The sequence below is a fragment of the Psittacula echo genome (assembly GCF_963264785.1).
Source record: "Psittacula echo genome assembly, chromosome: 2".
Classification (NCBI taxonomy): Eukaryota; Metazoa; Chordata; class Aves; order Psittaciformes; family Psittacidae; genus Psittacula; species Psittacula echo.
The window spans coordinates 28,752,445-28,770,212 of NC_137737.1; the positions used below are offsets into that span (position 1 = coordinate 28,752,445).

At 41.2% G+C, this 17,768-nt stretch overlaps 1 protein-coding gene across 1 annotated transcript in view; it reads right to left on the minus strand.

Moving 5' to 3' along the window:
* AHR (aryl hydrocarbon receptor) overlaps nucleotides 1-14,920 on the minus strand; it is a gene marked incomplete at both ends in the record, with an annotated part of 55,479 nt that extends 40,559 nt beyond the window's left edge. Inside the window, 2 exons of the mRNA XM_080610426.1 lie at nucleotides 6,879-7,066; nucleotides 14,865-14,920. Coding sequence (XP_080466552.1) covers nucleotides 6,879-7,066; nucleotides 14,865-14,920 — 244 coding nt within the window. The remainder of the gene's footprint in view (nucleotides 1-6,878; nucleotides 7,067-14,864) is intronic.
* Between the last annotated feature and the right edge of the window lie 2,848 nt (nucleotides 14,921-17,768).

The following is a 17,768-nucleotide window of genomic DNA, read 5'->3' on the forward strand; positions in this document are numbered from 1 at the left end:
GCATTTCTGCTACCAACACGCACAGGAGGAAAACTGCTGTGTCACCAAGGCACACACAGCATTAAAAGCTATTGCAGCATTAATAGATTATTTGTACACATTTTTAAAGTGAATTTACACTGAAGTGTTAAGTTACCATGACATATTTTTTAAGGTCACAGTCAAGCAAACTATACTTTTTCAAATTCAAATGGATGAATCAAAAGCCCACGGAAGAGAGATGTTGAAAGCCTGGTGCTACTTCTAATCATACTTCTCCACTCAAATTGTATTTGGAGAAGGGATCAACAGTTGTATAACAAAACCAAAAAGCTACAAATCTCATTATCTTTAAGTGCTACAGTATAGTAATAAAAATGCTAACAAAGATTACAAGATTTGGAACACAAAGTGTCATAGAAGCAGCAGTATTTCCTGATATAACTTTTCACCTTGCTACCCATTCTGGGTTTGAGTATCATACTAACCCTAAAAACGTCAATCTCCAGAGCACGTATATGGTTAACATAGGATAAATTATACTTTAGGCTCTGATCTTGCAAATGAGAGAATATTTTGCTGCAGCAGATATCCAGAGCAAAGCCCAGAACAGTATGCTTAAAACTAATCTACGGAGACTATGAAGAAAAGACAAATGCTTTGCATACTGGGATACAGGGTTTTCAAGAAATTTTACAACAGCTTTGGGAAACATAAAATCTCCTATATTGACTTTCCATATGTAATAATACATATAGGGCAGAGAAAAAGAGATAACCTTTTATTTCTCTCCCTTGCAAACGGAGTTCTAATAATGATTAACATTAATCATTGAAAACAGATTCAGAACAGAAAATCCAAACAATATGTTAACTGTCAGTATTTGTAGCCAGTTTCTCCTCTTTATCCTACAGATACACTGGTATACTGAGCTCTTTGCAATATAAACATACTTTTCAATTTTAGGAGTTTGGTTTGGGGTATATTAAATGTCAGCTGCATCAACCCATAGCGGTATAGAGCTGCTAAGCTGCATGACATGCTTAGTGACACAGCACTCCTAAAAAAAGAAGTTTCTGAGTAGGCTAAGAATGAGCACGTGATAGTGAAAACATACACAGTTTGAGATTTAAAGTGATGTCACAGCTACACGGCTCTTAATCATCATTTTGGGGGATCAGAATTTAGGACTTCAAAGTCTAAATCCCTACTTATGTTCTGTTACGTAAAATACAGGCTAAAATAGCCTGTAGCAGACAGCCACAAATGCTCAGTATGAATCGAAGGCGATCAGGGGCAGAAGGGGGAAATGTTGGTGGGCATGAGTGGGGGGTGGGGAGAGAAGACAAGTACAGCAGCATGGAAGAACAGTCATGGATTACGTAATAACTTGAATGGTATGACTGTCTGATACTGAAATAACTATACAATTCGAAGGTTCACATTTTGTAATAGTTTTGGATTGGGGCCAGGGGGAAGAGTACAAGAGGAAATGCAGTTGGCTCTTTTGTGGAATTTTTTTTTTTTCCCCCAACTTTTTTTGTTCCCCTCCTACACTCTCAGGTAAGACTCAAAGCAGCTCATTCAAAAAAGTGAAAATGAATTCATATGCAGAGCAGAAATACCAAGTCCAGGAAAGATAACTGGACAGAGAACAACATAACTTCCAAGGCTGGAAGCCAAACAGATTTAAGTCCAGATAATATTTTAACAGGATGATATATCTGCTAGAAGAATCACCAAGAGATATGGTGGATTCTCCATTTAACTTCGTATCAAAATTGAATAATGTTCTACAAAATGCACAAACAATATCTCTCAAACTATGGGATGTTTTCTACCTTGGGAATACAAAAATGGCTCAAGATAATCATGAAACAAGTAAGACAAGTAAAGCCCACCAGAAGCCACTGGGAATGGTAAATTCCTATACAGCATCAACACAGATACTTGCAAGCAGTAAGTGCAGCCTGATTCCACTGCTCTACCCTGGCAAGCTTTAGATTTTCCTGACCTGGGAGTCAGGAGTGTCTATTTATGCAGAAGGAAGAGCAGGGAAAGAGGGTAACACCAAAGGGAAGTCACACTTTCAAAAAATAGATGAGGAAAGCTGCCTGACAAGGCAGGTAAATACAGAAACAGTCTGAAATAAAAGCAAGTCAGGCCACATCTGCTGCATTATCCTGGCTTTAACTGACTGAGCTTTAAATTGTTTGTTTGTACTTTCAGGTTTCAGACCACCACCGAACACTCGGCAGAAAGGTTATCTATATCCTCTACGTTGTAAATACATTGTAGCTCTTCTCAATGTGACAGAATAAATACACTTGTCTTTCACTTCGCCCATCTTTGCCATCTGTACATCTTATCTTAAGCTATCCTCTCCAGAGCAGGAGCCATACACAACCTTGTCCTCTCCAATACACAGCATGATATAACAACGGGCATCACAGCAAAAATGCATTATATCAAAGAGTATATTTTATGTGATGACAATGGATGCACTGCAAATTTATGCTACATTATGCCAAGGAATGTGTGTTAATTATTATTATAAAGTAAAATTAAGCAATGCAAACTTACAGGAAAAATTCTTAATTATTTTGTTATTGCTAGGCTTGCCAAAATCACTTGCATACAACATAAGAAACCAATTCTAAACTAATTTTGAGCAGAAACTTTCTTCTGTAATTGCAGAATACCGTCCAATAGGCAAAAAGGGAAAAAGAAAACCCAACACGTTCTTTAAACCACAGGAATTCTTACTGAAAAGGATGAAAGGATAATTAATAAGCAAAATGTTAAACTTTGTTTCTAATGCATTGATACCCATGCATAGCGCAGCTACTTCATTTTAGATTCTGCAAGCTTCTCCTTAATTCTCACCACACCTTTAAAAAGAAAAAACATGCTGCTATTATTAAAAAAGTGATCATATAAGCTCTACTTTTGTTACTTTAATCTAACCACTTCACCAAAGCCCCAAGAAGACCTATTATAAATGTTCTTCCTTACTACAGTAAAGAATTTAAATGATTATCAATTCATCCTATAAGGACCAAAGCTAGAGGCAAAAGAGCTTTTTCCTTTAGTATGCATTGGGAACACAGGCTCTGCCTAAATGATCATCCAGTTGTTCTCCAGATGCTGAACTCACACTAACCTGCATCCACACAAAGAGCTGTTGTCCCATATTCCACTTTATATTTTTCACCGCTGAATGCACACATGCATAGGCACTTAGCATCAAAATGGAGCAAAATAATACCAGGACAACATATAAAGTCTTTTTTTACTGATTGTCAGCAGTCACCTGCCTGATTTATCCTAGTCTCTTAAAAAATAAAAAGCTTGCCTTAAGCCACTTTCAGGAAGTATCTTACATGTACAAAATAAATACTCCAACAGTGATTTAAGCTAACCTGCTTGACTTTGAGGACTGCTAATCCACTTCAGTACAGGCAGGTATAGCACTGAGAAACGACACCACCGTAAATCATTCATTAGCTTTGACTCACCACAGAACTTTGAGTTTATATTAAAAATAAAAAAATAAAATAAAAAAAGCAGACTTGAGACACAATATTTTAAGCCACGACAGAAATTTCCTTCTTAACTACAAGGTCAAAGTTACATATAAAAAACCATGCTACAGGACTTGGCATGGGGATACAGAAAGCCTTCTGACATGAGGTAGACTTAAGACTAACCTGACCACACAGAACTAGTGTTATCTAAAGGGTAGTGATACAAAGGGGTCACTTAGCAGGACAATACCTTCACTAACTACAGCAATCAAAAGCAACTGCTTAACAGGATCAGGAACAGAAGAAAAGGGTTCTAGAAAGGAGGGGCGGGGGGGAACATACACTCATTTCCTATGACTTGAAATATGGTAAGCATGCAGAAGTTCAGCAAGTTTCAATTGACAATATGGAAAAAACACTCACCTGCCTGTAGCTCTGGAGAGAATTCTGTACCATCTTAACGACTGGGGGTAGGGGAAGGGGTTTTTTTGTTTGTTTTTTCTTTGTATGTATATATACACTTAGTTTTTAAAGTAACAACAACAACAAAAAAAAAACCACTTGCAGACATCTAAGTAACATACGTTCATTCAAACTGATGTAACTTCTTGAGATGTCTTTCACAAAACAGTTCTTTCCCCCCCAACTCCCTTCCGCTGTCAGAAAACAGGCATTCACTCTGGATTATTTAAACTTGGAAAAATGCAAGTGTTTTCTTTGAAAAAATATCTATTGTTACAGCAAAACCTTGGGTTTCCTTTCAAGCAAGATCATATGATTACACATTTATATTTTACTTTCCGCAGGAATTTACACACCCCCCATTTGCATCCTGTTATTCATTTAGCGTTTCCCTTTACTTCGGGATGCTGTGTTAATGAAGTGGACCTGTTGGCCCAGTCTAGGCACTCGAAGTGACTATCAGTGCTCACTCTTGCATTTGTCAGATTTATTCTACAGGGCTTTCCGCATATATTTAACTACACAAAACATTCCTTCAGAAAAGCAGTTCTGTGAGAAGCACTGCATGGATCGTGGAACTCCAGCCTAGGAGTTTTCAGGGTATTTCGATTAGTTCTGTACTTCAAAGAACTAATTTATCTTTTGGAGGGTAAGTTTCAAATGAGATAGACTCCATGTTATTTACGTACGTTAAAACAATAAAAAATCTTATTTTCAATACTGGGTCTGTCATAGTTACAGATTAGTTACTTTTGTTTATCTTCAGTGATTGATGTTAGCCTTTAAACACCTTCAGATAGATACCAACTACCAACCTGATTCACAGTCCTACAGTTCAGAGGCCTGAGAATTATGAAAAAAAAGCTTTTTTTCTGCTAAAAAACCACCAAAGGTTACGAAAGCTTTTACTGAAGCTCCTCTATCTGAAGGTATAAATTAAACTTGCTTCATCTTACACTGTTCAAAATGTCTTGCACAAGATAAGCAACATCAAATTGTTCATCTTTTCACATTTATCAGGCTTTTTTTATTTTATGGACACTGTAGGAAAAATAGTCTGTTGTAATGCACCTAGTATACACATTTACCTGCTGTTTGAAAAGTCATTTCCTGCAAGGCAAATTAAAATTCTGCTACTTAATTCATTACAGTACAATTAAATCAATTAAATCCCCTATATTCTACAGCTGTGGTCCAGTAAGGTAACATTAGCTGCATATGTTTATCTAACATGGATACCATCCTAAAAGTATGCTACTGAGGTAAAAAAAAACAAACAAAAAAAACCAGGTTAAGTCTGTTCTAGTTCTGGATCCATAGGATCCATAGTAGTTAAAGAGCAACCTGAAATGCAAATATAATTTCTCTGCCATTAATATATATCTAATTCATCATCACTCTCAATAGCTGAAAGCTTCCTTCACATTCAAATTAAAAACAAGCAACTGATGTACATTTTGGTGTGAAGTGATTTTTGTCTCTTTACAGCCATGACTTTTTCCCCCCATGCAGAAATCATAGCCTTAACCCTTGTATTCTAGGACCTTAAAGAGCAAATTGTCAGAGTGGGGGGAGAAACAAAAATCAAGCACTTCCATTGCATGAGAAATTGAGATTTGCCTTTATCACTCCATCCTACCTAAGGCAAAACACTTGCAATCTTGTATTTGTTTCAGAACACAATTTCATGAAACTGATGTGCCAGGAAAATTCTTTCATTTCATGGGAGCAAATATTTTCATTTGAAAAAAACACTGCTAGAAATATTTCGCCAACTCTAGCCTTGAGACACAATAAATGAAAATAAGTGCCCTGTATTTCTGCAGGAAAAAGTAGAACTATCTTAGGCAGCTAAGTTTCTTCAGTCCTTTCATCCATAGTATGAAGTCACCATCAAGAGGCAGAAACACTAAATCTGAAACTGGTGAGGACAGAGGTTATTTTAATGTCAAAACCACTTTGTTAAATAAATAAAAATTAAAAGATTGCAATTTTATATCAACTCCATGCAAGTAAGACTCCTTAGCTAAGGCTGATCAATATAATTCCATCTTCAGTGTAATATTACAAAACTTCACTGACTGATAGAAAAGAACAATTATTAAGTACAAGCTGCCTACTTTATTCCAGCAATGAAAAGGACCAGACTATTTCTGCCTTTGAAGAAACTGGCTTGAAGCCAGCCATCGAATCTCTCATCCTACAGAACAGCTAAGGAAGTGAAGGAGTGGTAAGATTCTTCAGTCAGCTCTAAGGCAGTGCAACAGAATATGGAGTAGTAATCAGGCCAGAAGCACAAGCGCTGCTGTATTACCCTTGACAGGGCTGGGATCAGTGAAAACCTGCCCACACAACTGGAGAACTTTAGCTGTCATCTTAATGCCTCACACTCTGCATTAATCAGGACCTAAATATAGGAAAGACTTTTCCCTCTATTCTTTAGAAATCACCTTTGCAAGAAACTATAGGAAGGGGCACTAGCAATTATACTGTATCAAAACAAAGTCATTTCTTATGCACCATTATGCAAACCAACTCACAGAAACTCATGTGACATGTTTTGAACAGCAACAGTTTTGTGAAGGCAATTCTCAAAAAGGAAAAAAAAAATTTTTCTGAAGTATCTTTGATGGTCTAAGAAAAAGGACTGGAAGACTCATTAAGAACAATATTACTTCCAAATGCAAAGCTTTGAGAGCCTGGTGATTTAAGTGAAATATAAGTAGTTCCATTTGGCTTTCAAGAAACTGGGAAGTTTACTTTATACAGTTACATTACAAATACCCACGCAACTGGATGCTCCATTAAAATACAGATAAATTTAACAGTTCTAAGTATTTAAACAGCTGAAATTAGCATACAGTATAAACAGTATTTTACAAGCAGTACAAGTAAAATCCCAGCCCTTACCGTCAAAAAAACTTTTGGCTCTCAGGTAACTGACGCTGAGCCTAAGCACAGACAGCTTATCCAATTTAGCAATAACATCTTGAGGGAAAGGCAGAAGACTAGCCAAGCGGTCCAGCTCTGCATTCAAGCGGTCCCTGTGTCTCTTGGATGGATTGGACTTGACTCCTTCAGCTGGGGATGGCTTTACTCTGTGGCAAAAAACCCAAACACAATACAAACTTAAGTGATTTCCCAAAATTAAGGTAAATATCTGCCATGCCTAACATTACAAGTTGTCTTTAAAACCTTAACAAGGAAAATGTTTCTTCCAACTGACTTCTGTTTCCCTGTGGAGCGGAAGAGGAGTGGAATTAAACTAAAATGGTTTAATCCCCCATCCAACACACACACTTAAATGAAGTAGTGACAGCTACAATGGCTATTTGAACATGTAATGAACATTTGAAACCATTGAGATTCAACATTTTTTTATAAAAAACTTCCTACACTTTCACTCAAATGTCATTTGACTTCTTCAAAATGGTCATATTACAAATGATTCAATAACCTCTAGTAATATTTGTCTACAAACGCATTTGACAGCACGCTTTCATTTGTTACAGTTTTTTTACAGGTGTCCTTAATTTTTGTCAATGTTTGGAACAAGCTATTGTCAATTGCATACAACAGACATTTTAGTAACTTGCTAGACAACAAGGCATACAAAACTGCACAAGTAAACAAGAGATACAGCTCTGTCAGCAGGGAAAAATCTTTGTAGTAAACACTATTGAGCTCATTCTTTAAGTCACTTCTCAGCTGAAAGAATTCCATTTGAGCATGAAAACGTCTTTGTACCTTACAACAAATAATTTAAAAAACTATTACTGATGAATTACATAATGAAGTTTTTGCAAACTTGCAATTTTCCAATCATACCCACCCTGAGCTCCAATTCCAGATACTTGGACCCTTACACCTTACCACATACACAGACTTCTAGGAATAGGTTTAAACCCCTACTCACTTGATTTACAATTAGTCATTACAAACCAATACTGAAACCAAACCATTTATCTGCATGAGCCATATGGATTTTATGATATTTATTAAACAGTTTTCTAATTAAAGAGTGATCATTCTCACTTTTCCAATATTGCAGATCTAATTGAGGTGTGCAGCAGCCACCAATTCATGCAGCTCTCAAGGAATGTTGGTTCTGCAAGATGTTTCACTCACAAAAATACTAAACATGAAGACACTCAGTAGTTAATTTCTTCAGTATTCCATTTAGTCTGCTTCTAAACTTCACCCTTACCTCAATTGTACAGTGAGAAATTTCAAGAGCTCTGATAGTTATTTTTGCCACTGCTGAAAGTAAACTGAAAAATAATTTCATCTGTATTTCCAGTCAAATAAATAGTGATAGAGTGAACATTCCTATTTTTAGCTGGATTTATGTTTTAATTACATTTCTTGCTAAATTCAAGATATTAAATTCAAAATGTTAATATATTTCTTTAAATTCAAACCCTTCCTTGTACAGGCATTGTGTATTCAAGTGTCACTTGTCAAAAACTTGCACTTAAGTCTGACTGCCCTTTTCCTAGCACTGTGACTGCTGTTTTGCACATTAAAGGAGGCACACTCCTTATGTGAAGCCTGAAAACTTGGAAGATGCTGTAACACAAAATGTTGTTCGTACACAGAAATATACCATCAGCAGCTATTTACTCCCTAGATGGATAAAGTTAAGTTTGCTGCAGGGTAAGTTCTAGCAGAGCTTTATCCTGAAAACACTGGAAAAGTGGGGAAGCAGATTAATCAAGAAATATGAAAATTCTCTCAGAAAAAAAGTGGTTCATCACCAATTGCAATGGATGACAAACAAATGGATGTGTGGTTTGGTCACAAGCCCTGACTTGGAGAGCTGCAGCTTGCCATATCCCCATGTGAATATTAAACCTAAAATAATTCAGTAAAGCTTTCTTCACATTTTCTTATTCTGGCAGAATATTTACTTGTACAAGCCATATGATTAACACAATTTAAATATAACCCTTATAAAATATAGTTCAAAAATCACTAAATGTTACCAGTAACATTAAGAGTTATTTCATAATTTTTATGTATTAAACTGCCACAAATAGAGACAGGATAATAAATTCCAAATTGAAGCAGGTAACAGTTGTCTAACTATCAGTGAACAGCTCACTACTATCAAATCAAACAGATCTGCTTCTGAAAAGTGAAGGTCCCAATGCAAACTGTTCAAAACATGCTATCATTTCCAAATAAATAAGCACTAAATACCAACTTTTATTTTCACAACTGTCCTCCACTTTGCTTAAAACTTCTATGAGCACTTTGACAAGTTAGCTCAAACTATATGCAACTGTGTAGTTATCTCATCAAGCTGTTAGACTGATGTTTTGCTTTACTTCCTAATGATTTCTCTTACTCCTAACTAGTTCAAAGCGTAAGGATTCTGTAAGTGTAGTATACAACACTTCTGAATATTAATTCACCATTATTTGCAGTATAAATCTTACCATGCTCTCTCCCTCCAAATCAAACACTGATTTTCCCTAATTTTCCCTACTTTTCCCCCTTGTCACCCAACTAAAATCCATTATATAAAAAGGCATCCTTCAGTGATGAAGGGAATGAGGGCGGAAGCGCCGGGGGCGTGAGTAGCAAGCTAAACCATTTTCCATCCACTTATGTAAGCCCTTGATGCTAAAGACAGCCCTAGCTACGTTGCAGAAAATTACCTTCAAGGAAAATTACATGCTATGTCAAGACTAAAATCCATGTATGTGGTATGTTTTTTATTTAAAAGAATTTAAAAAAAGGGGTATGGGGAAGGACTAAAGGAGGGGGTGGATTTAAAGCTGATCTTTCAGTTCATGATCTTTTACCTTTCACAGGAAATTTGAGTTCTCTAATCAAAGGCCAGAGGTCTCTACACACTCAGTGCCTCTGAACTGAGCTACAATCCTTATCATCCAACAGTGCAAGACAAGCAAGCGCTCTTAATTCTTGTTTTACAGTTCTAAAGGATTTGACATTGTAACATTAGCTGACCAGTATTTTCACTGGTCTGCTATAAAATACTTAATCAGAACTTTCCATTACATATGCTTACCATGTGCGCCTTTACAGACATTAACAGCACCAAATTATTGCAAAGAAAGTGCACAAGTACCAGAGTATTCATTATTATGAAAAGGCCAAACAAGTGTCAATATTTACATGCTAATTTGTATTTTTAAAGGGACATTGAAGCAGTTCTTTGAGAAAATCAAAACACAAACTTATTTTTTTCATAATATGACAACAAAAACTGTGAAAAGGAGAAAAAAAAAATCAAAAACCAAGTACTAAAAGGCATGGTAACTGATTAACAATACTGAAGTGTGGAATTAAGTCAGGAAACACAATAATGTGCAAGATAAGCACTCAGGACACAGCTACATGCTAAAAGAAGTAATTCTATTTAAAAATAATAATTTGAAGTTCATCAGAACCGTTTTATTGCTTAGGAAAGAAGGATATAAGAGTATACATGTCATCTAGCTAACAGATTTAATCTTTACAGCTATGTATATTTATCTTATTTAGTAGTACATGCAATAACTAACGTACGTTATTCTTATTTATATGATTTAATTCAATGTAGGTCAAGTATATGAAATGCATAAGCTACCATTAAGCAAGTCTTTCAACAGGTGACATTCTCCAAAATTCTGTTTACTTTAGCAACTGAAAAATACTTCTACGCATTTACTCTTCCACACACAGCAAGTTTACAATTACTGAAAATTCAGCTAACAATTCCTTTGGAAGCAAGAAATACAACACAGACTATTGACCTCTTCGACCAAAACTTGTTGTCAACCCATCCTGAAGGGGCACGAGACCCCTTCCAGTGACTTCTTTAGCAGGCAATAAAGCCAGCGAAGATTTAGGCCACTGGAAGGATAAAGTTGTTTTTAGTAAAGCAAACTCCACCTCAATCAGCAGCGTGCTACTCATCAGATGCTGGGCAACTGTCTTCTACCAGTAAGCAATGCTGTAGTTTGCTCAGGTTGTTTTGGTGTATGAAGGACTCCACCAGAGTGATAGAGACAGCCAGAACACCAATCAAGAATTAAAGTTTCACACTTGCTTTTAACATATTTTATTACTGTTCAAGATGACAACCCAAAGCTGCTTTAAAACACAAAAAAAAAAAGAAAAAAAAGTATGTTTGTATATACTGACCATGATATATCTACACCTGTCTACCTCCATTTGCTTCAGGTTCTCTTTCTAAGAAGTATATGTCTGCAAGAAGCATTGACCAAAAATCAACCAACCAAAAACACCTCACAAACCTCAAAACCAGTGTATTTTAAGTGGAAGTCTACATGTAATATGCAGGTACCCCAAGACTGGCAAGGCTATCATGTATATCTAAAAAGTTTATTCTACATGCAATAACAGTTTTATTGCCTCCTTTTCAAAAAAGGGGTGCAAGCTGCTGTTTGTAGCAGATCCTGCTTTACACAAACAAATCTTTCAATTATTATTTTTCCTTTTCTCATGAACTTCCATTTTAAAAGTTTGTTCTGGCACTTTTTGTTTGTTTGTCTTGAAAGAATACATAAACAGTTTACTTTTTTTTTTTAATTTAAAGTACCTCTGCACTGCTTTCTGAAATTACTACAGCTACTCAAAATTAAGGCTCAACCAGTCAAACATTTTTCTCTGGAGTATTTAATATCATTAATACAGTTAAGATAACACAGAACAAAACCATATCGTAATGCTAAAGAAACATGCCATCATGCATTTCATGCCTGCATAGTATGAAACATCTACACCTCCCAAACCCACTCCTTGTCTTTTACATTTATCCAGTTGTGCAAAACAATTCCTATTGGAACACTGAGAAAACAGTGAGAAAAACAAGGCAAATCAGAGCTAGCAGGCAGAAAACTATAAAAACTACAGGGTGGAGCTACACCTATTTAATGTCCTTTACCTGCTATTAGAGTCTATGTGCAGCAATCCCCAGTTCCATCAAATCTGCATTTTATTCTTCCTACTACAATACTATTATATTAATTCAGCAGGTCAGTTAATAATTCCCTGAGAAAAGGAATTCAAGACTAAAGAAAAAAAGGAAAAAGCAAAAAGTTGGGGCCATCCATTGCCGCCCAAGCTCCAGTGGGGTGCGAGAGGCCCCACAGACATGCTGCCACCAGAGGGACTCGCAGGGTTCAAACATTACATTGGAAGGAAACTGAAAGTTTCCCAGGTTTTAAGAAAGCGATTTCTGTAGCACAGTACATGCAATTGAAGTGCACATGGTTTAGTGGGCTTTTTTTTAAAAAAAAATAATAATAATTTCCCCGATAGGATGATGAACTGAAGAAAGAGTTGCCTGTTAAGTGCCCCCATGCTTTTCTTTCTCAGCTGTGATATTGTAATTCCCTACTGAACTGAAGCAATGCATTTCAACCCTCGGCACTAACAGGCTACAGCCAGAGATTCCCCTTTAAGTCTGGTTCTTCACAACGCACATAATCAAAACAGGGAGCTGCAGGGGGGAAGTTTCTTAAACTGGTTTTGAGTTACTAACATGGCTTTAAGGAGTTATTTGCACCTGAAGCAAGAAGTATTTAATCTACTTCATTTTTTTTCCATGGCAACTATGACATTATATTAATAGCTTCTTCCATTTCTATAAGCTAGCTGCCTGCTGCCACAGGTTACCAATTATCATGCTCCATTCAGAGTTACATAGGCAGGAAATAAAACATTAGAAGAACTATCTACAGAAACAATCTCTTCTATAAAAGATACCAGTCCCAACAATGTATCACCTTTTCTATAAATAAAAAAGGAAAAGGGGGGGCGGGAGGGTGAGGAAGCTATGAATTCTACCAGGGGAGGAAACCAACCTCAAACATATTTAAGCCATGGTAGTGTCAAACCTTTATTAACCAGCAGCAAGTACACCTTCCCTCCCTCCCCAGTCAGTTACAAAAGCTTATTGCCTCTCTCACTTTTTGGCCTAGAAGTATGGTCTGTAATTATGTATGTGAGAAATGGGAACCCTCTGACCTGCTTGCAGTGTCCTGTAAGGTTGGTCTAACAGCAAAAGCAAACAAAGGGCATAGCCATTTTTAGGAGAGAAGAAACACATACACGTTATGTGCAAAATTAATTTGTCCTGCATAAAAACAGTTTCTAGCAACCCAAGAAAGGTGGGTTAGTTACCAGCCTCCACTTCAATTTATGAGGCACCACACTATTTTAATACTTTTAAGAAGAAACACACACTTCTCTCTCCTTTAATCCTAAAGGGCAAAGTCCCTTACAGATAAACAGATCCATTAGTAATAAAGAAAAAAGTTCAACTAACCAGAGAAGCTGGGCCAACTTACATAAAGGGAAGATACATGGGAAAGGACTACACACGTAAATACTACCATAAGGCTTCACATCCTCTAACCAAGACTAACCAGAATTTAATAGTAAGCCAGGCATTAAGCAATTTTACCAGCAAGGCAGAACATCTCGCCCTTTCACAATCACAACTCCAGAATTATTTGCATTAGTTATTGCTAATCTAAAAATACCACAAATATATCTTTATTTCTTAATGAAAAAACACATTCACTCCATATCAATCTTCCATATCTACAGAATAATTTAACCCGATACCTCTACATTTTTACTTGGAAAATAACGATCAAAAAAGCAAACACTGCTGTTTTCATAGGGAATGTATCTTCTAGCAAGGGGATTTTCAAGCTTTTAGACTTTGTGTTAATTTGCAGGGTGAAGCCCCAGCTATGTACATGCATTCATTCTAACAACTCCAAACGTAAAGAAGCAAGCACTTGAGCTAATTCCCCTCCCCCCCAGGACAGTTGTCTGCTATACATCTAAAAACATGTAATTCACAATAGAACTTCGTTAAATATTTGTCATTCTCTCCTTCAACGCTTTTGAGGTCTTGGCAGTTACTTTACATGTACCAAAGTACCCCGCAGAAACACACGGGGATTTTTTGAACTTTGCTTAGTTTCCCTGAAACTCAGTAGTAGTTTATGAGCTATAGATTATTGACTTTCAGTTGAAAGTACAAGTTAAGCATCCCCCCTAGCCTGAAAAAACACTTTCCTGAGGCCAGCGTTTCAGAGGAGCCTTCAAAGTTTGGGACTCAATTTAAAGCAGGTGCATATGAAATTACTCGTGCGCTAAGCTGTTTCTAGAGTTTCAAAATGATAAACTAATACAACAAATAGCCACCATAAGGACAGACATTTTTGGGGTTTTTGGGGGGTTTTTTGTGGTTTTTTTTCCTCTTTCCCCCTCTTTCGACCGGTCTCAGCACTTGAGTTTGTTAGGAGCTGAACAAATAACATGTATTGTAGTACCGGGGGGTTAAAGCTGGTTCAGCCCTCCGAAACAGGCTAAACACAGCTCTGCAGGGTGGGAATCGGCCGAGCCTTTCCTGGTTTAGACCCCGCGCCGCTGGCAGAGACACCTGAGCGCGGCGACAACCGCGCAGCAGCGCGCAGCACTGCGGAGAAGAGCGGGGCGGCACGGAAGTACCGGAGCGCGGGGAGCGCTGCAGCGATCGCGCAGCACTCACCCGCCCACCCACCGGCAGGACCCACAGGCGGGACCCGCTCCGGTGGGGCGAGCGCAGGCATCGCTCGGAGCAGTCACCTCAGATGCCTCCCAATGTAGGTCAGCCGGCTGCGCCGCGCTGCCGGCACGGCTCCCTCCTTCCACAGCCCCGACCCTCCGCGCTCCGACACCCCTTTTCTCTTTAAAGAAACAAAGCTAAAATCAGTAAACCCCTCCGGCACCCCTGGGCGCCACCTCCCCCGGGGGCCCCTGCACCGCACAGTGCACCGGCCGGCCCCCCCAGTCGAGAAAGCCGCGAGAAAGCCGGTGTCCCCTGTCCGCCTCCCTCCTCTCCCGCCCCGCGGGGACACTTACATTTTCTGCACAGGTTTCCGCCGCTTGCGACTGGCGTAGGTGACATTGGGGTTCATCCTGCGCGGCTCCACTGCTCTGCACCGCAGGCTCCACCGGCCGGGGGCCGCCGCCCTCCTGCCCGCCTCGCCCCGGCTGTCAGGGCCCCACCGGCGCCGCAAGCTCTCGCTTTGCTGCACCCGCGCGCCCCAGCCCTGCTGCCCGCGGTCGGTCTCTCTCAGCGGCGGCGGCGCCTTCCCCAGCCGGGCGGGGACAGAGGCGGAGGCGCCACGGGGTGGGGATCCAGGTGATCGGCGGCGGCTACACCCACTCACCGCCCCCGGAGGGCGCAGGTGTAGGCGGAGGCCAGGGCTTTCCAGCGCCTGTCGCCCCCCGTCTGCCCCGCGGAGGCAACGCCGTCTCCCGGCCGGCTCCCTCTGCGGCGGCGGGAGAGTGCGCGACGGCCTCCGCACCCCAGCGCGGCCGCCGTCTGCTGGCCGAGCGCCTGCCAGCGTGCGCAGCCCGCCCCGCCCAGCCACTCGGCCGCTCTCCCGCCCCGCCCGGTTGATCGGCCACCGCCCCCTCGCCTGGGAGGCCCCTCGCGGCGGAGGGAGCGGCTGTGCCGCCATGTTGGGAAGGTCACGCGAGGAGAGGCGGCGCCGGCGGGGGACGCCGGGCGTGGGGGAACCGCGAGGGAAGCGCTACGGGGGCGGGGTTGGAGTGGGACAGTACCTGTGTGGCACGATAGGGCTTGTGTCTCTCACCGCTCCCCATCTCCCTTGGGCTGGAACCGCAGGTCCTCCAGCAGAGAAACCGGAGATGGCACGCGGCCGCCCAAAGAGGGGTGAGGGAGCCCTGGGCAGTAGTACCGGGTTAGGGGACATGGACACACCAGGCTCCAGCGGGGACAGGGTCAGCGGGACACCTGCGGGAAAGAAGGAAGTCACTGCCGCCTGCCAAGCACCCGGGGCATCCATGGAGGAGGACGCAGTTCCTATCATGTTAGGGCATAAATCCCTGAGGGGATAAATCCCCGAGTTATTATACCGGAGTTTTAAGCTGAACACTTTAAAGGGAAGGAGCAGCAAAGAAAGTAAGAGGTACTGCCTAACTGCTGACAAATAAAACGTCCACGGGGACCCTTTTCTGACACGCCGCCTCTTCTCCCGCCTATTTTCCTCCTCTGTTCTCTTTCGCAGCAGCAGAGCTCTTCCCCCGGAATAATCGCGATCAACTTAGTTCCAACACTAAACTCGGGAGCCTGGGAGTCGCCCTTTGTAAACACAGGTTGTACGCGGGCAGAGAGCCGGGAAGAGCTCCTCCGTCTCCCGCCGAACACACCCGGGGGGCCCAGCCGCCAGAAAGGGACCGCAGCTGCGGGCTCAGCATCCCGTCGGTGTCCCCACGGTTCGGTGCCGCCGGATCCGCCCGTGCCCGGCTGCCGGGAGTCTTAGGCAGTGTCCGTGGTGCTGGCCCCTGTCTGCCCGTCCGCATGGCCCGGCCGGGCCGTCAGCGCTGCACCAGAGCCCGGGAGCTCGCGCGATGGTGACCGAAGCCCCGGACATGCGAGCATCTCCGCCCCACTCTGCTGGTGGAGGGGATGAGCGGTGGCCCAGGTGTTAATGTGCGCATTAAACAAGGGCTGCGCAAAGCCCGGTCACAGCCAACCAGCGGGCTGAGAGTGGTGCCCGCCCCGCAGTCGGTGCCCGTGCCCGTGCCGGTGCCCATGCCCGTGCCCGTGCCCGTGCTCGTGCTCGTGCTCGTGCTCGGCTGGGCTCTGCGGACGCTTCTCCTCCGCTGGGGCTCGGTAGCACAGCGCTTTCTTGTTCACAGGCTTAATTTGCTCAGAGTTAGTCTCCTGGGAAGCTATCTCAGATGCAAAGTACGCTGAAGCCAAGATATGCAGATAAAATTAATTTGACTAAACCTTAATGATGTTAAGGTGCTTGTTAGTATGGCAGGAGTTAACCCAACGATGTTTCGAAAATGTGTCTTCAGCAAACAAGATTTTTGAAAAAATACAGTTAAACAACCTTAATGAGGTCGGTGCTTTGCAGTCACATTCCTGCCACATTCCTGGCCAAACACCTCTGCAGAGGACATCAGCTATTCACTAGTTTCTGTCACTCCTCAGTTCTTCACTCCTCTCTTCACAAGAACTTTCTAGTGTCCTGAAAAACAAACAAACAAACATGCAAAACAAACACTAATACAACCATGGTCAATACTGTATACCACGTCTTCCTTCTCCAGCCACTTTCTTTTGATTTTAGGGCAGAAACTGGAAATGACTCCAAACCCATCCATCTATCCGAGCGCAGTTTCTTCCAGCCAAAACTTCCCGATCGCTTTCAGCACTCTTTTCACCCCTAGCCTCTCCCTGCTCACTGGTTTCCTCTTCTGTCAACACAAGCGTGCAGTGATCACTCCATATGCAGAAGAAATTGCTGTTCTGCTTTTATTCTTCTCTTCAGCTATGTTATCTTTGTGTTGAAAGCTTACAGTTATTGTTCCAGACTCCTCTTCTTCTAATTTTTAATTTAATAGCTTCCAGTCTGCCTTTTAATTCCTCACTGAGATTGAGCAAAGTCTCTTTCTTGACCTTCTGTGCTATGTAGATGCTGTCAGAAATACCCATACCACTGTCTCATCTGCCAGCTCCAGCTCTAGTAGGGGCTATATGAAGAAGAAAGCAGGCTTTAGCCTGCCATGATGAACTTCATCTCCCAGTTCCCTTCTGAGGCCCTGGGAACTTGCATGGCACCAGTGAGGTATTGTGGTTACTCTTCAACTCTCTGATTAGGCGAGTAAGGAAAATTCATGCTGCTGGGCAGAAAGCACATTTTCTGAACATTTGCCACTACCTGCTATTGGAAATCCACTTCTATGGATCAGCCACCTATTTAACAACAAATACGAGATTTCAGT